The 23,583-nt window shown below is 37.6% G+C and overlaps 2 protein-coding genes across 3 annotated transcripts in view; one reads left to right on the top strand and one right to left on the bottom strand.

The window, feature by feature from the left end:
- Positions 1-12,816, bottom strand: part of LOC109039286 (cytochrome P450 6k1) — a 350,075-nt gene extending 337,259 nt beyond the window's left edge. The window contains exon 1 of the mRNA XM_072303252.1: positions 12,807-12,816. The gene's annotated coding sequence lies outside the window, so the exon portion shown is untranslated. The remainder of the gene's footprint in view (positions 1-12,806) is intronic.
- The window catches only part of bma (SCY1-like protein bma), a gene marked incomplete at its 3' end in the record, with an annotated part of 138,692 nt that extends 123,319 nt beyond the window's left edge, over positions 1-15,373 (top strand). Inside the window, 4 exon segments of one of the 2 annotated variants that reach the window (XM_072303239.1) lie at positions 3,586-3,845; positions 4,858-4,929; positions 11,313-11,330; positions 15,092-15,373. In XM_072303239.1, coding sequence (XP_072159340.1) covers positions 3,586-3,845; positions 4,858-4,929; positions 11,313-11,330; positions 15,092-15,373 — 632 coding nt within the window. 2 annotated transcript variants of the gene reach the window in all.
- Between the last annotated feature and the right edge of the window lie 8,210 nt (positions 15,374-23,583).

The following is a 23,583-nucleotide window of genomic DNA, read 5'->3' as shown; positions in this document are numbered from 1 at the left end:
GATGGTGGGGTTTCGTGCTAGTAAATAAATAAATTCACGTATGTGAAAAGAGAAAGAAACCACACGATCATGACACAAGGCAATATTCGCATTAGAGTCTTTTGCAGACATTTACATTGGTTCCCAGAAGAAACATTTTTGTTTTAAAATTTCAGTTTTATTCCATTTCAAGCTTTTTAAAAAAAATCTTATACGTGGGTAAATGGAAGAACAAAAATTGCAATCGATAAATAATGTAAACTTGTTAAGAGAAACGACTATATTTCTGGCTCATTTTGGAAACAATATTTGAACCATCAGTTTTCCCATGCAGATGGGTGATTTTGACAGATGAGTCAGAATTTGTAGTTTCTCCTTGCAAAATGTAGCTAAGCTCCGATCAAAGCCAAAACAAGTGATTGTGCGACGAAAATGGTAAGCCTAAAAGAGAGAAACATAGTAACGGTGAAATTTTTAAACCGTTTATCTCAATTTGTAGCGCTGCGTACTTATTCTTATCTTATATTTACCTGCCTAATCTCTCTGGTAGAAAACAATCACATCGATTCTAGAAAACTCATTTCACCTTCCCTCTGCCCGTAAAGCTTATTCTGTGTAATTTTCAAAGTTTGATGATATTCTTTCTCTACTTGAAAATGTAGTAACAGAAGCGATTTGAGTCGCCGCAATCAAAATATATGGTTTGAAAATTTCGCCGTTGATGTATGTCAATTCTTCACAGGGACAATTTGTAGAAATGGTTCGTTCAAACCTTTAAACATGTTTCCAGATGGAATACCTTTTCTTTCGATGTTTGTGTGCAATTGTGGTTGTTAATTTTTGTCATTCTTACATGCCGTGTTCAAATGCTGTACAAAATGAACGCTTTAGGAAGATTGAAATAAGCATGGATTTTTTATCCATTTCTTCAAGCACGTTTGCCTGTTGGCCTACAGTAAACTCTCCTCATTGAATTTTTCTCTTTTCAACATGTTCGGGAAAAGATTGTCAGTTTTGCTTGCACGCAATGAGAAGAGAAGAAAACTTGCAAAAAAAGTACAAAAATGAGAAGTGAAGACTGAAATAATAATTATTCAAATACCAGGTCATTTTTCCGGTCAAACGAACCACCGAATATTTCAAGCTGTCTTCAGAATGCTGACAATAAAACGTAGAGAGAAAAAAAACTTAATTCCAAATAAAATCTCACATTATTTATGATGTATGCAATTCAAGGGGACACCGTTAGTTCTTGCATCTAATATTTCATGATTTTCATGTCTTCGATCAGATGTTGATTCTTATATGTTACCGCGCTCCTTGAATATAATTTCTAAACCAGATTACAGGTGCCTGCACTATCTGCTTTCTTATCTCTATACATTTTTCCAATGTACATACAAAATTAAATGTTTGATATCGTTCTCTCATTTACTATACGTTTGTATTATACACGGTTTTACTATTTAAAGTTCAATTTACATGGGTCTACTGCAAACTCAGGAAACTTGTTACAGGCAAAAACGCCAGAGAATATTATTTCGCACGTCAAATATATCTGAAATACAGCCAGCACTCACGACATGAGAGAACAATCTCTTAAATTGATGCTTATTTTTTTTGTAAGATATCAACTGTTTTAAAGATTTTGTACTTTATCTTTTTCTTAAAAAAAATGAAAAAGAATGCTTCTGAACGAAGAAATTGTAATGTGAGAATGATTGATAATACTTCGTAGGATAATTGTTTGAGTCGATTAGGTTCTCCTACATATATCAGAGCAAACTTGATTAACTCGGAAAAATTGCTTGCGGGCGCAGGCTGCAACGAGAAATATTATCAAAAAATGTTCCGATTGTTTTTAAAATCTTTTAACTCAAATGTTTTCATGATCTCGTAGGTACAGAGTGTTAAAATATTTCCCCTCAATATTTTTTAAAACAAATGCCCTCAAATATCTTGTCAAAATACTCTTTAAAATTTTGTTGTCAGCAACTTTTGCGTAGAACAGTGTAAATATTTACAATGTACTTATTTGTAAAATATTTCATTCTGTCAGTGGTTAAGCCACTATTGTAGCTCAGCGCGCAACTGGACCCAATGACACAGAAACGCACCTATTCGCTTTCTGGATGAGAAAGAAATAATTGATTCATAGAGAGATATTGGTTGAACCGTAAATTTTCTATTTTCAACAACTCATAGTCGAGAAAAATATTCTAAATGTACCTAAAAATAATGGTTAAAATCTTTCCTTAACATTGCGTCTTACGAACCTATAATAGTCATAAGCTCTTTTTCTCGGTTGAAGCTTTATGCGACTCGGTGCGTTTCTTTTCAAATCGATGTAATTGGAAAGCAAGCGATTGCTGAGCCTTCGGGTTGCTTATTGAAATTGATGTACAAAATGGTAGACAAATTAAATTAAACTGGAGCTATCCTTTTGGAGGATGTGGGTGGGTGGTTGTAATGGACCAAGAAAGTAAGTAATGGAATAACCAACGGCAACCCACCAGAGACCCTTCGATTAGTCCATGAAAGAGAGTCATGATTTTCCCTTGGGTCTAAAACAATCACCCGGTTAAACCAATAGGATCGCTCTATTTGTGTAGCTTTTTCTTTATCAATCCCGGTGATGTTTTGGCAGTCGGTGGGCTGATTTTTGAAATTGATAGACAAAACCAAAGACGAAGAAGGCAAAAGGAAAATGAAGCGATCCTGTTGGTAGAAACGGGCAGATTTTATAGGAGACTAAAGGCAATGGAGGGGAGCGGGTGATGGATCTCTAATGGGTTGCCGTTAGTGAATGTGATGCCGCAATCAGACGCTGAATTTAGCAGCTGAATGTGGAAGTCAACAGTCATCGCCTAACGGCTGAAATTTAGCAAATTCGAGTTATTTTCAACCAGATGTGTATTAAATCTACTCGAATAGTTCAGACAAATTCAAAATTGGTCCGATGGTTGCTGAGAATCGTTGCAGAATTTTCCGCGTCACGCGCAAAATTCAGGCATCGGGCCGATGACTTCCACATTCAAGCCACATTCAGCTCCCACATTCAGCGTGTGATTGCGGTGTAAGACATTCCTTATCCATTGCAACCATGAGTTTCCAGCGATAGGATCGCACCATTGTCCCTTTTGCCGCAATCAGACGCTGAATTTAGCAGCTGAATGTGGAAGTCAACAGTCATCGCCTAACGGCTGAAATTTAGCAAATTCGAGTTATTTTCAACCAGATGTGTATTAAATCTACTCGAATAGTTCAGACAAATTCAAAATTGGTCCGATGGTTGCTGAGAATCGTTGCTGAATTTTCCGCGTCACGCGCAAAATTCAGGCATCGGGCCGATGACTTCCACATTCAAGCCACATTCAGCTCCCACATTCAGCGTGTGATTGCGGTGTTTTTCTTTTTGATGTGAAATGCGGCGTCTATCAATTTGAGAAATGAAGCCGCCGTTGTGTCGGCGGTGCGGCGCGGCATCATGTTGGCAGTTCTGCGTGTGTAGGAAGTAAGTGTTGGTTGGCCCGAATGTTAAATGTCGTTTGGTGTGTTTTGTGTTTTCTTGGCATGGCTCTCGTGACGACGGTTCTCATGACTCAGACTCGGGAATGTTAGGTTCTTGGTGGAACAGGACGTCGCCCTCCTCGCCGGACAGCAACTACCTGCGCGTGCACAACGCCTACACGAACCGGCGCCTCTCGGACAACACCCTCATGGCGCCCAAAATCAAGATCGCCCCCTCTTGCGCCTCCTCTCCCGGCGGCCCCGGGAGCCCCGGCGGGCCCCTCCCCATCCGCCGTCACTCCAGCTTCGGGCCCCAAGAACGACGTGGCTCCACCGTCAACCTATCGCCGCCATCGGTGAGTACATGATCACATTCAATTACAACATATTATATACATATTCATAATCCTAACATTACTCATAAATAATTCACAGTTAATTGCCAAACCTGGCAACCTTGTGCTAGTCAATCTTTCCTGTTTTGTATCCCTTTTCATTTCGAAACTCATTCCTTTCAGTACGTTTTATTCCACCAAAATTTTACCATCTCTTTTTACATGCTCTGTGAGAGGATTATCCGGCCGGACGGCATTGCGGGCTGATTATTTAAATTGATAGACAAAGCGATTGGTAAAGAGGATGACGCGAAAAGAAAGCGATTCTATTAGTTTAAATTGGTACCCGCGTCTTTAGACTACGGGAAATAATGATTGACTAACCAAAGGATTCTTAGTGGGGATTCTTAAAGTCCATGTTGATTTTCCTACTTAAGTAGATTCTTGGAAAAATGGGAAAAATGGATTTGTGCCTTTTTGATCCACAATTCTTTTTAACAATATAATTCTTATCTGGATTGAGGATCTTTCATTGTTGCCAGATGAGAAATATTAGGACTTTTCTCCTATTGTAACCCGTATAAAGTATCCACATTTAATCGCACAAGTTGGCAACCTTTGTCAACATTTTAATGGTGGAGTTATAAGATTTTTTTTTTTTTTTTTTTTTTTGGGGGGGGGGGAACAGTTATTTTGCAAATTGCAAGTTATTAAAGAACTTATGTAAGTGCTGTCTGCGAATTCATTTTTTTTCTTTCAGCTCATTATTTAATCATTTCCCAAAATAAGGGGTAATAAATTCCTCCTCCGCTATTCCAAAACTTTTTTTGTGCCAAATTGTCTTTTTTCATTTTTTTGTTTGGATACTTTTTGAAAAGTACCATTGGGAGGTGATATTACCTTAATTGCGTAAAAAATGAACTAGTTCCCTTTTTATCCTTCATGCTTGAAATTTAAGCGTTTTATTTAATTTAAAATGCCTGTTGAAAGCGTTGAAAAAAAAACTTGTTGAACGGGCATTGCACTATTGCAGGGCATCCACTATAGAAGTAGCTCGATACCGAGGGCTGGACCCTTTTACCCGTCCTCTTCCTCGATCGAATATGTAAGTTGCCTTTCTCTGCGGAGTACAAGTCTTTGTGTTGTCATCCTCCGTTTTATACCCATGTTATGACGTCACTAACCTCAACGTCACTTTTCAATTCTGAGCACTCCTGCATTGTCCCCGTCCTCCACTGTTTCCTGACCCTCGCTCTCCCCTGCCTCCATGCCTCCACGCCCCACCCACCCTACCCGATTACCCGATTGCCAAGACTCCTAGACCGAGTCCTCCTACAGTACTATTTCAATTGAAGCCATTATCATTATTCATCCGGAACTTAAAGTGCCCAACCTGAAGGGCAATCGTTTTAATGTTTTCTTCATTAAACTATACCTTGTAAATTGAACATATTTTTCAAGTATTTTAAAAATCATCATGATATTTTCCGTAGCATTATCATCGCATACATTTTTTATTTTATAAAATGTTTTTAATGTATGTTACCACGGACTTGAACACTTGATACTCCTCTGTCACGGCCTTAAATACGAATGCTTCTTTCATAGTTGGGAGTTGATTTTAGACAAACTCACGATGAGTCGGAACATAATGTTCCTCAATAAATGTTACCCTACAGAGACAATTTATTAATACTTAAAGACTCTTGTTGGAGTTTATTTTCACCCCGGCCACAGTGAAAAGGATAGAATACGGAACAGTATGACCTTCTGGCTAATTGTTGAAATTGATAGAGATAGTAATAGAGACAGGACCTACAGAGATAGCTAAGAAACCTTATCGGTTGAAACGGGTTGTTGTTGTAGACAAAGGGAAAAAGCAAAACATGGGCTAACAACAGGGTCCCTTATCGGTTGCCTTTAGTTAATCTGTCACTTACCTTTTTTATTCATTCCAACCTCCCACTTCCACCAAAAGGTTTGCTCCATTTTTCCTTTGTCCCTCGCTTTTTCTATTAATTTGAATTATCAGCTCGCTCTGGTGATTCTTGCGAATTAACGGCACTTTATGTCTTTTCGATTTTAGTTTATATGGAAGAATCGATGCGTAAAGACGTAAAATTGATTGTTTTTCTATCACCTATGGCCAAGTAGCGAAAGCACGTTTCTCTAAGGCGGTGTTTCAAAGTTTCCCCTCCTACTTTATTCTTTCAAAGAGGAACAAGCCAACTTTAAAATGGAAAAAAAAGAAAAAAAAATTGAAATGTACACAACAGATTCTGCCAAAAGAGAAGGAAAATTAAGATAATTTTCGAGAAATTACGTTAAATAATTTCCTGCAAAAAGAAAATAAAAAGGGAAGTATTACAGTAAATACGTGGTTTCTTACATTAACCATTGACATACAAATGAAAAACACAAGTCCGACACGTGGTGATTCTCGTGATTTTAAACATATTAGACCAAAGGTAGCACGGAACGAGGGCTCAATAAATCTATACGTAATTTTCATTAGATAGGAATCAGCAATAATAATATATAATTTACTGATAATGGATAATTCCAGCATTTCGTAATACGCCAGTCGTCTGTACTACCACTTCATTTTTTACGGTTGAATTCTCTTGGATGAACCCAACATTGAAAGATATGTCTAATTGTCAAGTTCTCTGTTTTAAAGAGAAAAAAGAACCTCTGCTGTACAAATCTTGAAATTCAGGAGGCACTTTTCAGTTGCACAAATTGGCAACCTTGCTCAATAGAACCGAGCTATCGTGCGGTAAACCGGAAGTTCAGTTCTACGAATCGAAAATCGATGTTCCTTGTTTGACCGTAGTTTTCTGATTTTTCTAACCGACGTGTTCGTACCGCTGAAATTCCGGTTCACACGGAAAAAATTCATCGCTGCATTACCCATGAGGGTGGGTAAATTAGAAATTTCGCATTGCTAAAAACGAGACTTGCAATGTGGGTAGTAAAACAGCAAAACAATTTTTGCTGCAAAAGCAAAATAAAAAAATGCGATTTTCGCAATATAAAATTGCTAGTTTATCCACTATTTAGTAATGATCTCAAATTTAAAATTGCTCAAATTACTTAAATATTCCGAAAATTGCAATGTAAAATTGCTAAAAATACCATAACATTGCGAAAATCACCAAATAAAACTGCTGATTTTGCAAGATCGTTGTAATTTCAGCGATTTTATATTGCGATTTTTGCAATGGCAAAACATTACCGTGGTGCTCACTAGGTGATGTGCTCAGTACTTACATTTTTTCGCACGTGCATTTGCGTTATTGCAGCATCCTCCTTGGTTCAGAGATTTTGCGTGCTCTTTAGGTGATGTTGTTGATACTAACCTCTTTTTGGTGCACTTGCATAGACTGATTTAGTGGCTACGTCATTCGCGATATAGTATCGAACCCTTGATTTAAATGTAAATAAACGCAGAACCTTTTTTTAAGTCGCGCCTCTTACGCCGTGGTGGTAAAATGTATCGAATAGCTTTCTTAATAATGAACTAAAGAATCGAATAGTGTGAGCTATTTAAGCTTACTGTGATTAATTTCCATCCCTGAGCAGTAGTTGATATTACGGAAAGTTGGTACTGTGCCATGCGGCCCGCGCTGTTTAGTAAGCCTGTAATGCTAAATTGCGCGGGTGTTACACCAAGGAATGCCTTCAACCTTGAACCTTCTCAGCTTCATTGTCGGAATCAAAAACCCTTTAGACGGTCCGAATTTTTATTATATTCGTTCCGATTGACAAAAACTAACATAAAAAAGGAAAATAATAAACTAAATAATTTGAGAGTGTGCGCTATTAAAGCTTACTGTGATATTTTCTATCAGTACTCTAATTTTTGAACCTGTAGTATCAGTTGGTGATCGAGCATAGATTGTAACCCAAATCAACATTAAGGAACGCAAAAGTGTTACATCACGAAGATTTAACCTTCGTACCTATTTGAGCAAATAACACTTGCTACTTCAGCAACTGGCGTGGTTAGTTCAGTCACAAAATAAAATGCGAAATTACGAACACAATATTTCCCAATTGAGGATGGCCATTTTTTTCCGTGTTTGAGACGAATTTGCGCGCTAAGGTACTTTACTGTCTTTTAAATTAAAATTATTACATGTATATCACGTTATAAACATGAAGAGTTGAGATTTCTTTAAAACTCAAGAATCGATATCCAGAAAAACCATCATTATTAGCGTAAAATCTTTAGGACCTTGAGTTTTCATCTCATACCTGTAAATTATCATTGAATTGGATCTGCGAAATCGTCACTCGTGATTTTTTGGCCCGCTTTCTCGAAACTTTTAAGAAATTACTCCGGTTTTTAATTGCGAAACGCGGCCCGGCGTCCCTAACGACCGAGGGATGTTTGACCGCGCACTTTGTAGGGGACGGGGCCCTACTTGGTTTGTAAATATGTAAAGCACACGAAAAAATTCATTATTTTTATACCTACAAATAGTCATTTCATAAATTAGTATCAAAATACCTCGATGTTTTAGTGCATGTATTCAAACACGTGTCACGGTTCATTCATAATGCTTGTCCGCGGCCTGATTACTGAAATTGATAGGCACAGCTATAGGCAAAACAGAGGGAAAATAGAGGGATCACATTGGTAGGAACGGGGTTTTAGACTAAGGGGGGGGGGGGCTGATGGGCTAACGAAGAAGTCTCTCGAGGATTTTTGTTCTTTTTTCTATTACTCACTTCCTAAGTCCATTGCTACCACCCGCGTTTACCGAAAGTTTGCTCGAATTTCCCTTTGTTACTTTGTTATAGCTTTGTTTGTCGATTTCAAGAATCATTCCGCAGGAGGCGACTCTGCGATCTCTACGTGGCAAGTTGGGAACACAGTTCCCTTCATTTCAATCAATTGCAAATAGTCAATTTTAAATAAGGTGACTTATTATTGGAAAATTGCGAATGTTTGAAATCAGAGACAGTGTATTTAAGAAACCCCGCCCTAACAATCTTAGCAATGTAATCGAGTGAGGCAAAAGTTAAAAATAGCCTGCCGCTATGTTTTTCTAAATGATGGTTGATGATCAATTTGTTGAGCAGAAAGTCGAAGAAAATTTGCCTGATGATGACCGATGATTGTCACTTACGGAGGCAAGTGTTTCTTTTGCAAATTTCGTGTAAATCGCTAAGCAACCTGCTCAACTCTTTGATTTGGAGTCATCAATAGGTAAATTTAAGCGTCAACTTGCGACAGAAGCCTTTACATTGCTGGGAAGATAACAATGATCAGTCCCTACAGTGGATTATTTGTCGCCCTCCTGATATAAGGGCGAAAATACACTTGGCGATGAACCCTTTCATCCATTTAACTCAATACTTTTTCGGGTTCAATTCAAATTTCAATTACGTCCTTTTGTCAGCCAAGAAACTTACCTATATATGCGAAAAGGAGCTACGTTGCATGTAAACCCTTTGCATAAACTCCTTTTAGCACGAATTCGCCCAAATATATACTGTTGCCGTTCTAAATACATTTAAATGGATGAAACCGAATGCTATCAGATTACGAGAATCGCATTAGCTGGTTGATTATTGACATTAATAGACTAAGCCAGAAAAAGTAGAAACAGAGAAAGAAAATGGAGGAACCCTATTGCTGGAAGCGGAGAATTCCAATGGACAAAGGCACTAAGTAATAGACTCACAATCAGTAACAACAACCCACGTGATAGGCTGGTGTTAGTCCACCGTTTCCATGACCCGTTTCAAAAAATAAGATCCCTCTATCTCTCTTTTTGGTCTTTGTTTATCACTTTGCCTACCTATCAATTTCATTAATCAGCCCGTGTCTGCGTGAAAAAAAAAAATAATCTCGGTGACACGAAACGATAAGTTCAGTAGGTATAGGCGCAGGTAGTGGCGATTTTTGAAAGTTGCAACACTATTTTTCCTCCATTTAAATATATCGATTCTCGGCGAGTTAGGGTGACACACCTTAAATCGATATTTTTATTGGATTTCAATGCAGGAAAGGCAGTGTTGTCAACTTGCAAAATCGTCACTGACGCAGGGCTTTTACGATCCAGAAGACTGGGCCCTGGGTCGTGTGAGCCGACCTCTTTGGTTCACAGAACCGAACATTACTTTGGTGAATAGAGATTTCGCTTCGGTTCATGGAACTGAAATTTCGTTTTCGTCAACCAAAAAGGGTCAGTCAGCGCAATTTAGTTTCTTTTAATCGAGCGCCCTCTGATCGTATCGGTTCGTATAACCGTATAAGTGTCATATCCTGTGTGATCTCCTATTCGTTCCCGACAAAAGTTTACCGTCTGCTTGTGAAAATGATCCTCTTTAATTCAATGTTCAAAATCACTCATTTATAATTTTTTCAAGAAATTCCATTACGTCATTCCCAGACGAAAGGGTGTAACTCTGTTCCAAGGTGCAAGATTGGCTAAAAAAATTCAATATAATATAAGACAATGACTGTGCAATAGACGATGTATTAGTGATAACGTCATCATGCACAGGATATCTCCATTATATCGAATTGGACCCAAGCAATAAAATTACCTAACCTCTTGCAATGCTATAAATTAGAATAAATTGGAATATACTTAACTATTTTGCGGCGTATAACACTAATAGCGTGTATCTCTTTTCAAAATGCTGATTTTTGCTCATAATAAGTGGAACAGTCAGTGGAATATCTAATAAGAAAAGCGCAATAGTTTTTCAGTCAAAATACAATTTTCGAGGGAAATTTTTCAACTTTGTGATGAATTTACATTCTTTTATCTGGGAATCGACGAATTAAAAATAAACATTGACTGTGTCAAATTATTATTACTTTTATTATTTTAACAGAAAATGAATTAGTTCCGAATTAGTTCTGAATATGCACTACTATATCCTAGGAAAAAAAGTCCACGGTGATGTTTGAAGAAAGTCAAATATTTCCGATTTAAACCTGATTATATTCCTGCGGTGAGAATCAATTACTTTGAATCTGACTTGTGAATCAAAATAAGGTACTGATTATTGCTTTATCATCCAGAAAACGAACGATTATTAACGGCAAGAGGAGAGAAAAACGTACCTCCGTTCGTAATACCAATTGCAATTTTTTTGCCCTATGCTTATTTAAATCCAAGGAAACTAGACGTTTTCAAATCGGAGAATTTTGCACGATTATGAGTCACTGTCTAAGAACATTTTTCAAAGCCTTTTTCTTGAACTACCATTTAGCTCTCCTCTAAAAAACACTTACTAAAAAGCGGAAATTTTGAAATCTTGGGCAAGTTTGTTTTTCTAGTTTCATCATTGATAGTTTTTTGGCGGTTCTTTTCCGAATGCTATAGGAAAAAATGATGATTTGTCTGCTGACTGGTGAATACTTAATTAGATTATTAAATTAAACCTTTATTTTCATTCGTATATTTGCAAAACGGGTTTTCATTGTTGATTGATCTTCAATTGTTTTCTTCTTTTGACTAGCTTGCTCGTAATGGAATTGTAAGTATTAAAATTATCTTGCACTTTTTTCAATTAATTAATGTTCTTGCCTCTTTTTATGTGAAAATAGAAGTTACGGTATTATACGAGGTCTGTTAGATTAGAAACCGGATTTTGGTGATAACTAGCCCACAATGCGTCCGGAGTAGATTTTTTTGAATTTTCCTGATAACTGGAAATATACTTAAGAACGCTACGTTCACAAATTTGAAAAATCCTAGTTAGCTTCGTTGGTATGTGGCTTGAAGTAAGGCAACCTCATGGGTGTTATGCGATTTTTATGTTTGACCGAACTTGTCTCTCTCTTTTCGGTCTTGCACTACATTTTTCAACCCACAAGGATGATTGGAGTTTCGTCTCCATATTCTAGCGGTACACTCAAGTATTATCACCGGAAATTATCCTATCCAAAAATGAAGGATCATTGTTAGAATGTTCAAGCAGCTAAACGGCAATTGACATTTGGCTGGATTTTTGTTCAACGGACAACAATCAAGGGGCAAGTGTACCTAAAACTCGATGCATGTCCACATATTCTATCAAAATTGTATGTACGGAGCCTTCAGATATATTACACTGTTCAGCAAGCTCGAAAGGACCATTTTCGAGCACTTTTTCCCGCACTTCCTACACGTGACAAATGTCAGTTGCCACTGATGGTCGATTCCCGTGCTTCTCATCCTCGACGAACTCCTGACCAGTTTTGAATCGTTTAACCCACTCAAACAGTGAGAACAACTCATACAATGATCTTGGTAAACTTTACTGAGCATATCAAAAGTTTCAGTACAAGGTATATCGAGTTTAAAACAAAATTTAATGTTAAATCTTTGCTCTATCAGTGATATTATGATGAAAATCGCAGAACGCACCTAACTTACTCGTATAGAGGACACAGAGTAAATACTGATCAAAATAAACAAAATCTGTGAATCTAGCGTTCTTCAGTATGTTATCAGCTATCAAAAAAGTCCAAGGAAACCTAATTTGGACGCACACTGGGCTAGTTATCACCAAAATCCGATTTCTAATCTAACAGACCTCGTATTAAAACAATGAACACGTTTCCCTGGTTCAAAAAGAGGAGAATAAGAAAATAGTGTATTTCTTACGGGAGTTGCACTTAAAGTTAATATTTCATCACTTTTTCTAATTGATTTAGATAAAAAATGTATAAATAAAATTAATGAAAAAATAAATTGAAAAACAGGTAAATAAATAGTGGGTTGACAAAGAAATTACATTTTCCGATGAAGATTCTTCAGAAGGCTCTATAATATAAAAAAAACAAACTCGTACATACGAAGTCTCACCCTAGCAGGAAGTTTCCCTGAACTTGATCATTGGTTTTAATGAAAACGGTCATATTATTTGCAGTTATCATCAGAAAAATCTCAGTCAAGACATTTCCTTTTACAACGGGAAATGTTTACGAATTCATTCACAAAGTCATCGCATGATGAAAAACCTGGAGTTAGATTAGGTTCCGATTATCCTCAGGTCTGGGTCTGACACCATGGGAGAATGCAATAGTGTAGGATTTTCGGATAATACATAAATGAGGAACGAACCAGACCACAGAAATGCATGAAATCATTTTCGCTCCAGGAAGAAGCACACTGAAGGAAACAAAAATTTAAAAATTTAAAAATAAGGGTGGAAGTCAAAACCGGAGAACTTCGATATCTCTCGAACGAAGAAATATATCGAAGTCCGGTTAGGACAATAAATCGTCTGAAATTGCATACTTTGAGATTCTGAGGATCAAAATCCCGAAATCACATTTTCAAGTTGACCTATGAGTTTTTTTTCAGTTTTTGAATCTAGAAAATTTCTTTTAAACAAAGGATGCGTGCAGATTTCACTTTTTTATTTGGATCAAAACCAGTTTTATAAATTATTTGTATTTTCCCGCATCCAAGAGTGGTCCATTTAGATAAGGAACCATGCGGTTCCGCAGTTATGAGCAATTGAAGTTTCCGCTCAACGCGCCCCCAACGATTTTGGCGCGCCAAAAAGCCGGATTCAGGTGTTATTAAATTATATTGAATGTTCATACCGTGCAAAATTAGTATTTAGGGACTCTTGAGGGTCGCTGAGTTTGAAAATTATAGATACTTCCAAAAAATTCACTTTTTTAAAATTACAGTTCCGCAGCGCTACTTTAAAGGCCCACCAAGCGCCGACCGGTCACTCGATGGGTTCGTGCGGAGCTGTAATTTTAAAGAAGTGAATTTTTTGGAAGTATCTGTAGTTTGTGGACTCAGTGACCCTCAAGAATCCCTAGAAACTAATTTTGCACGGTATGAGCATTCAATCTAATTTAATAACACCCGAATCCGGGTATTCGGCGTGCCAAAATCGGTGGGGGCGCGTTAGGCGGATACTTCAATCGCTCATAACTGCGGAACCGTTTGGTTCCTTATTAAATGGACCACTTGTTGGATGCCCCCCCCCCCCAAAAAAAAAAAATATTTTGGGGGTCTGAAAATTTGGGAAAAGAAGCGTTCAAGTATGAGTAATCAATAGACAAAGTTTAAGCAAATTCCAGAGGGGGGGGCGATAAAAGCAAATATGACAAAGATCTTTGACGGATCTTGGACGGATCTTTTGCGGCATAATCATCATGAGTGTAGGGGGACTTCATCTTTTAAAAGTATATTCGTTTATTTGCACGTATCTCTTGTATGCAAGAGATCCATTTCTTTACAATTGAAATCAAAGGAGCCATAAGACACCTTATTTCGCTAAAATGTTTTTTTTTTTTTTTTTCAAATGCTATGAAATTTTTGCCGAATTGCTTGATTTTTGCTTTTTTTGAATTTTGACCTGAGTGACTCTTGATTAGCTATGTATGAAGACCTTATATGTTAAAGACCCCGCACCAAGAATGTAAGCAATATAGCGAGGAAAGCAAAATTAACATTCGAAGGTCAACGCTATTTTTCACCCGCGTATGGTTAGTGAGTAACATGTTGAGCAATGGAGCCATTTAAATACCCCTAATGATGACTGCTGATGGTTGGGAGATCATTCTGCTGGGTGCAGAGACAAAGAGAGACCCTCTGCTAATTTTTTGGTAATAAGAGGGAAACTTTTACTTTCGACGATTCAACACTTCCTTCTGGACACCTATAAGGCAGCCACAGCCATAGTCATTTTGGTTATGGAGCCAAATAAGTTTATCATACCTGGGCTTGTTTGCAAAACGAATAGCTCAGCACGATGTATGACATCCCTTAGTACAGAGGTCAACAGTTGAATGTTAAAGTCCCGAAAGTAAAAGCTTCCACCATTACCGAGAGACCAATGGAGCTGTCTCCACCGAAAAAAAGAGAAGTTGATAAAATATTCTGGATGTAAAAAAAAGTGTGCGAGAACTTATGAAATGCTGAATTACCCGTCTCAGCAGTTAGTTTTACATCTTGGCATTTGCTAAAGTAACTCCTATAGCGGGTAATTCAGCATTTCATAAGTTCTTGCACTTTTTTTTACATCCAGAATGTTACATCAACTTCACTTTTTTTTCAGTGTGGGTGAGTTTCTTCAAATGAGGTTACGATTGCTATGGCAATTGCTCAACTGTTAGATCAAGAATCATAATCAAACAAATATGAGAAATGTTCCTTGACTAATTTTTCCTCTTCTGGGGAGATAGAAGTGCTGCGGGGTGTTTAAAATATATTGCCTCTAGCTTTGTACTTTGCATTGTGGCTGTAATGTACCTGGTTGCCAGAGCGGAATTTTAAAGTGGTCTGCAGTTGGGGATTCCGTTTCAGGGAGGGAGTATGCCAAACACGAGCAGCAGCGTGCCGCACCTGCTGAGCTCGAGCATGCACAGCATTCTCCGATCCAGGCGACCGTCAACCTGTCTGTCCGGCTCCGGCTCGCAGACCGGTGGAGCCTCCGGGCTCTGGAACCAGTTTGGAAGCGGCATGGTAAGACAGATAGTCAACACCCAGCACTCCACGGTCAACGGAAGGGCATTCCCTGGCACCAATGTAAGGCAGTGTCCTTCCATCTCTCTCTCTCTCTCTCTCTCTTTCTCTCTCTTTGTTTCCTTTCTTCTATTTCACTTTCCGGCCTCTTATCTTCTCTGCCTCTCACTCTATTCACCCTTTCTCGCAGCTTCTGCAAGGTAATCGGCAGATGCCCAAGTTCTCATCAAAGCTTACCAAAGACACGATACTTCCGAGACCTGGCCTCTCACTTTCCATCAGTAGGGTGATTATTGACACTAATAGGCAAAGCTGTAGACAAACGGAAAATGAGGCCATCCTATTTACTGATTGAAACAGTAGTTTTTTTTAATCTATATTATGGGGGAACATAATGGAATAAGTGTCGGGGCTCTTATGAGTTACCGTTTGTAAGTTCATTACTATCTTTGCCCTTTGCGACCACCCGCTCCCAATCAATCAATTTAAATTATCAGCCCGCACGGTACACTGAAAAAGCTTGATCATACTGGCGTTACTAGAATTTCCACGTGAGTTGAGGGGGGGGGGGCAGAGGGGTGTAATGTCAACGATTTCTCGTGAGGAGAGGGAAGGGGGCTCAAGGGTAACAAATTGTCAGAAATCACGAAAAACTACATTTTTATTTTAAAAAAAAGAAAAAAATCCGTGTTCGGGGATATATAGATCTGGACCCCCTCCTCCACGGACAATGCCACTGTTCAATTGTATCAAGCGCACGGTCGTTGTCCCATATCGGTCGAACTACCAAACGGAACCTTTGGTTTTTCAGATCAAACTCTTCGATTGGACTGAATTGATGATAGAGGCTCGAGTTTTAATTCCTTTACAAAATTTTGTTTCGACAAACGATAAGAACGATAAACAAGCAGACCAAGCTATAGACTGAGGAGACAACGATATGAAGCGAGGCGATTAAATTGGAGCAAGTTGGTGGGTACAATGGACAAAGAGGCTCAGTGCCTTACAGACTAACCAACGGCTATTCACGAGGGACCCTATAGTATTGACTGGATGCAACTATTATCATTTCGTGGATGTGTTTGTCGCATAGGGGTACATTTTAAGGCGACGTTACTTTCCGTGTGGTGTGTCTGATGGAAAAACCGAGCGAGACTGTTATTAGCATATCAGCGGCTATTTTTCTCCATTCGAATGATGCCCGAGATGATTATTCCAGACGGTAAAAATGCTTTCCTCTTCGTGAAGCATAATTATCTCTTCAGGTCAGCGAAATCTATTAAGCGAGCCCAATATTTCGTATACTTAAGCACCAAAGACTTTGAGTATCTCCTACAACAATGTTTTTACTCATCTCACTTTTAACGAAAGGCAACTAGGTTTACGTGTATTTTGCCTCTCGATCTTTTACAAATCCTAATTTTTAGCGTCCCCTAGAAGAGGGACCTTTGACCACATTAATGGAATGTTCAGTTGAACGATTATTGTCGGCTTGGATCGAAAACATGGAAATTTAGGTATTGACAGAAAAGTCTTAGTGATATCCCAGAGTAAAGAGACTTGCGGGCGATTTGGTTAACTTTCATGCCATTGAAAAGCGTAAGGGTCCATTAAAATCAAACACTTTTATACCCTGGAAATGACACTTTGGAATTTTGAAAAAACATATTTGCCCTATATTCCTTATTTTTTTAATCGCAAAAAGGGGTGTATGCAAAATCGGTGAAATCCCCCTTCTCTCTCATGGATTTTGACCAATTTTCAATATTTCATTCCTCATCATAGTATGCGCTTAGGTCAAACATTTCAAGGACTGAAATGAATTTCTTAATGGTTCAAGAAAGTGGGGCTTAACTTTCGTATTGACGCACGTAACAGCCCTTACCCATCCATGGAACAGATGAAAAAAGTATAGTTGTACTTGGATTCCCATTTTGTGAAAATTGATCGAGGTGTCTCGTTTTGCAACCTTTTTATACTTAAAGTAGCTCTTTTGAATGTCATTCGACCTTCAGTTCAACTTTTTTGGGGTGCGTCGTATGTATTTTATTCCGTACATTTCATTTTTGGCCGTAAAAATGACTTCCAATTGATTATAGGTAGCCTTCTCAATTGGAAATTTGACCTTGGTACAAGCTTAGTATGACATTTTTTCACATTTGAATAGAGTTGCCAAGCTTATCTTGCTAATGTTCCCACAATGTTAGCAGGACATTTATTTTACCTCTGGGACAAGCTTGAGCCCAAAGATTGTGCCAAGGTTAGGTTTGTAAGACTGCTCCAAGCCTATCTTGACAATATTGCCACAATATTGGTCGGACATAATTTTACTTCCGAGACAAACTTGGATATTCAATATTGTGACAACGTTATGTTAATAATATTGCTCCAAGCTTGTTCAGCGGATATTGTGATCATGATGTTGCCATAGACTTGATGTTAAAATATTGCCATAGTATTGGCTAGACATTTATTTTACCTCTGAGACAAGCTTGGATTTCCAATCTTACCTCTGAGGCAAGGTAGGCGATATACCGCCGTATTACCTGCCGTCCTCGCGGAAGGAATTTCTTATCGTCGCAATGCCTAATGTAGGCGTACGGAACATTGGAGTGCCGAGGAACCTTCCTAAGCCAGCTACTTTCTTGGCTGCTTGCACTGGCTGAAGTATTCAACTTGGATCCCACTTGTAACGGGCACTGCCCAGGCGAAACGAAAACCAGCCCCATTGACGGGGCGGCCGCGCGCGGACCGTTGCCAAAAAGCTCCATTTTAGCCCTTGACCTAAGAATATCGGTAAGATGGGTTAGACGCCTATGGATCATGTGCCTATTACGTCAAAAAGCGAAAGGTAGCAGTTTTTGCCCTTTAATTTGCCCTTAAAGGGACCGCAACGGCAGATCCGCGGCGAGCGAGCCCTGGTGGCGGAAATAGCAAACGCGATCGAATTGTGCTCGCCGCGCACAATATAATGTTAATCTTATGACAATATTAGAATAGAAACAGAAGCCTAAAATGTTTATTTTCTTAATCTTGTGACAATGTTAAAGTGCGAATATTACCACAATGTTGTAAAAATAATGTTTGCATAATATCAATTCAGCAGTTTTAGATATCCAATATTGTGTCAATATTATGACAATATTACGAACAGAAGCCTGTTATGTTTGTTGTTCTAACGTTAATTGAATGTTAGCATAATAACAATACCGCAGTATCACAGAGATAACATCGTCTCGATATTATTTTAGCAATTTTGTTTTCCTAATATTGTGTCAATATTATAAGCAGAAGTCTATGTTCAGTATTTTTTTTTAATAATGTGCCAATGTTAAAACTAACATATTACTGCAATATTGAAAACATAACTCTACGACAGTATTAGTTTACCAATATTGTACAACCAATATTGTGACAAAATTGTGACAATCTTGGAATCACCGAGCATCACCTGACCTTGGATTTCTAATGTTGCTAATATTGGTGCAATATTAAAATACTAACGTTATATATCCAGTATTGATAGTATATTGTACCAAGATTCTCAGGCCAACCTTACAATTGAAATATGCTCACAATCTCGCTAAGGTTGCCACAATATTATTCTGATCTGCCCAAGGTCAAATTTCCGATTGGGTTAGGGACCATTGTTGTCATTTTTGGCCAGTTTTAACGGGTTGTATTCAAATTTACACGCGTTAAACTTAATTAGACCTAAAAACTGGGTATGCACATTTTTGGAAAAAACATAGATAATTACATCAACAATGTTATTTGTGAATTTTTCTTATGTTCCCAAATTTTATAGAAAAATCATCCTAAAGTGTCAAAAATTGGATTAATTATCACGAAAATGAGGTGTGTCATAATTTTTCATGGTACGTATGTTATTTGTAGTGAAACGAAACTTAAAATTCTCACTTTTCACGTGAGAGTCATCCACTTCCTAAAATCTTTGGCGTGATAATTAATCCTATTTTTGGTTCATTGGAACGATATTGTCGAACATTTGGCAACGTACTAGGGAAAAGTTACTTATACACTTTTATTAATTTTTTTACGTTATTTCCAAAAATGTACAAAGGTTTTAGTTCAAATTTAGGTTTTACCTTAGTAAAATTGAAAAAACCCTAAAAATGGGTCAAAAATGGCAACAGTGTACTGTGAGACCCCTAAAAATTAGTCGAAGACCTTTTTAAATGCCAGAATCGGAAAGTACGCAAAAAAAATACTTAAGAATATTTTTGTAAAGCAAGTCGGTGGCAAAGGAGGGGGTCTGTAGACGACTTTCAGTGCCCAGGTTCCAGTCGGTGCGCACAAAACTTAAACTTTGATAGCTTATATCTCGCGTATCAATCGTTTCCCTGGAAGGTATAGTATATGAAAAAGTACGAAAAATTAAGCCACATGAAATCGGAATATTATTTTTTTCTGGTTCGAATCGAGAATCCGACATTTGACTATGTACTGGGGCTGAAAAAAAATTGACCCCGAAGAAAGTAGGAAAAGCATTGGAATATTTATTACCGAAACGATCGAATTGACTGCATATTTCAAAAGTACGCAATTTTTGAAGAATTTTTTTTTTTTTCAGCGCTAACAGCACCTTATTTCTTTTTTCGTTCGAATGATATAGAACTCAACGGTTTTCAACTTGGCAACGCTGCTACGTGAAATTAAATGCATTGAAAATGTTGAAAAAAGGCCTTGAAATTTTGAAAAAAGGCGTATCCTAGAATGAGGAATGATAAATTGAAAATTGGTCAAAATCCATGGGGGGGGGGGGGGAGTGTTGCCGATTTTGCATACACCTCTTTAACCGACCATAATACCGGTCGAGTTCAACATTTTCGGAAGCTTTTGATCTGAATGTGTTAGCAAATGCTATATATGCTTCAATGCTTTTATATGAACTTATCAACTTGTATAGATTTTCTAGACCAGGTCTCTTTTTATTAAAGGCTATGGGCATCAAAGCTGCAGGATGATTATTAAAATTGATGGACATAACGCCAGAAGAAGGACATACGTGTAGCGGAATTGGAGCAATAATATCGGTTTCAACGGGTAGTTGTCATAGCAAATGGGGGAAAATCATTAACTAAGAATAGGGTCTCTCGTGGGTCGTAATTGATTATCATTATGTACCTTATTTGCTCATTGCAATCGCCTGTTTCCATCAAAAGGATCGCCTTATTGTCCTTGTGTCCTCTGTATCCATAGCTTTGTCTATTGATAAAAAAAACCGGTCCGTAGGCCCAGATATATGTGACCTTGGCGCAAAATTTTGAGTGAGGTAGTTACAGTTTAATAGATCCAGTTTTGACTTTCTTTTCTACTCCCATTTGAGTAAAGTAAAATTTTCCGTTACGTAATGAGGCACCTGATCAAAAATTCATTTTATGTCGCATGCATCGCTTTTGATAATGCCAATTGTAATTATCATTATCGAAGACCAGTTTAGTTAAGTTTCAATGTCCGAAATGTATGAGACCAAAAACGACTTAAGAATACTTAAATATTTATTAATTTATGCACATGTGCAACAATAAATCTTCATTAAGCTCTAAAAGAAATCAATATTGTATGAATTGTTTGTTAAATTAATGTTCTTTCAAGATGCGATTATAACATTTATACGTGTGCATATTGGCTTCATTCAATATTTCTGTCATTTTACAAATTATTCATGCGGTAGTCAGGATTGAAAAAGGTCCGTCTTAGCTTCCCTCCCATTGATCTCGGCCGGAAATTTGATGAAAACTTCGCATCTTTCAACTTTTTCTTCAATATATTTCACACGCAACAATGCTCTTTCTCTACTTTGCTTTTCTTTTTATTCTTATTTCGAAGTACATGCTCTGCAAGTTTCATGTTTTGCAAGATAAGAAAGTCCAACGCTTTGGTATATTAATTAACTGAATGTGTCATGTCTGTGGAATCCGAAAAAATGCATTGCCAAGTCAAATATTGCATTTATCTTATGGAACTTGGAAGTTCCAGACTTTTCCGTTCTTCAATAAGAAAAAGTCCGTTTAGATCAACAAAAATAACAACTTGCAAAAAAACGTCGGTACATGTATAGCAAGAGTCATTTTCCCACTCACCTAAGCAAGGGTATTGCATCGGAAGAGGCGTTTCTCTATTCGTAAAATTTAACATTTAATATCGTGCATAGATTTTGATTATCCATTGTTTTAAAAATTCTAGGTTCATAAATCCTTAAAAATCCATCTATAACGTGATTAGATCTATCTTAGTACCAGCTTGTTCCTGTACGGGGAGTTGGAGATCTGACGTAGCATATTTCTACAGGCATAATGTTAGTTCTTGAAGATTCCGAAGGTACCATGACAGGCAAATACAACAATTTTGGATAATAATATGAATTGTTTCAAGATAATACATTATTAATTGTTTTTAAAAAAGTAATTTTATAATAAAATGGGATTTTTTTTAAAGTCCTTGACCACTTAGACTTTTAAAATTTGCTCTTAGAGTAAAAATAGGATCTCAGAATGTTGTAAGACATAGGTAGTGTAGGTAAAATGAATTGTCCAACTGAAATTCTCATTTTTGGGAGAAAAAAGGATTCAAGTATGATATTCCTTCTTTGAAAAAGACAAAGAGAGAACCTATACATTTTGGTATATTGGCAATGGTGGAGCTTTACTTTCGGGACTTAACATTCAGCTGTTTACCTATCTACTAGGTGCATGCTTAACAACGCATTGAGTATATTATTTTGCAAACAAACCGAAGTTTGGTAAACCTCTTTGGTTCATGACGTCACCTGAAGCCCATCACCCACTTGGTAGGTAAGATGACTGTTGCTCTCTAAAAATTGTCCCCTAGAAAGTGTTGAATCCCCGCAAGTCAATTTTTCCACGTTTAACCAAGAGGCCAATGGAGGACCTCTCTTTGTCTCTGGAGAATCTGCAACACCAGTAACGACTGGTCAGGAAGGCAACTGCGAACGCGTTTCAGATCAAGTTGGATTAATCCCTACCACTTGTCTAAAAACGACTCAAACATCAATACGCATATTTTTCGTACCAAAATGAATGAATTTAGGCTAAGTCGGAATAAATTTAACACAAGAACTTTCCACTAAAAGACAAGGGGTCTTTAACAAACTTCTGCTAAAGAGCAAAAATGAAAGTATCTCTTTTAGAAAATCACTCAAAACTTATGATGAATTTAAATTATCTCGAGCCGCAGTCTGCCACACTTATTCTGGTGATGGTGCTACAGACCTGATAGGGAACTAATCTAAAGAAATTTTTAGACTTAAGCTTGACCTTAAGAATTAGAATTAAGGAACTTTTTCAATCTCTTGTTCTTAACCTTGAAAATATAATTTTCTGTGAGCCCACACACACAACGCTTCATACAAAATATACACTTATCCCATTAAAAATGAAACGCAAAAATAGCCGGAATAATTCAACTAAAAAACACAAGAAAACGAGTAATCGAGGATAAAAAAAGCAATAAGCACAGAACCTAGGACGATTTGAGAGGGGAGGATTTTTATAAATATATATTTGTTTCTGGTCTATAGGTGGGTTGAAACCGCCCCAAAACGTCCAAGGCTTTGTGTTTGTTGTTATTTAGCCTTGGTCACCCATTTTCTTACGTCTTTTACTTGACCCATTAATATATATAAAATACATAATATGCATAAATAATAAAGACATATCAGAGACTAATGACTTATTTAGGTGAGAGATAGATTTGGTATAGATTATTACATCACTAACTCCACTCTTTTTAGAGGGAATGAAGAAAGTATAAGCAATTACGCTTTCATATTTTCTTTGAAAAGAATATATTTTTCGTTTTTTTAGCTCCTCAAAGAAAATGGATTCGAAACTTTTTAATTTTTTACAACTTTGAAGTAAATTGCCGAGCCAATTAAGAAAGTTCTACTTACCTGTCGTATTTTATTATTCTGCTCGTATACTTATTATCCGTTTTATTATTATTATTATTATTACTGCTGTCACCAGCTTTGCTGGGTTGCTTTAAGCCCTCACACAGGGGCAAACAATGCTCTTAGGTATGAGGGCCGTTTGTGGTTTGGGTGGTCGGGTGGTGAATATCTTATTCCCCCTTGGGGGAAGGCTCGTCACGGACTAGGATACCTGTTTTCGGAACCGAGGCAGGGTAGGTGTCTGAAGGACGCCTGCCTAAGGGTTTCTTTCCTAAGGTGGTAGGGGGTAGGGGTGTTTTTGCTGTGTGGGAACGTTCTAGGTGTATTCGCGCTGCTCCACCTAGCTTAAGACCTTCCGGAGGATTCTGGCAGTGCCTAA

The sequence above is a fragment of the Bemisia tabaci genome, chromosome 8, assembly GCF_918797505.1.
Source record: "Bemisia tabaci chromosome 8, PGI_BMITA_v3".
NCBI classification, from domain to species: Eukaryota; Metazoa; Arthropoda; class Insecta; order Hemiptera; family Aleyrodidae; genus Bemisia; species Bemisia tabaci.
This window is presented reverse-complemented; position numbering and strand designations above follow the sequence as displayed.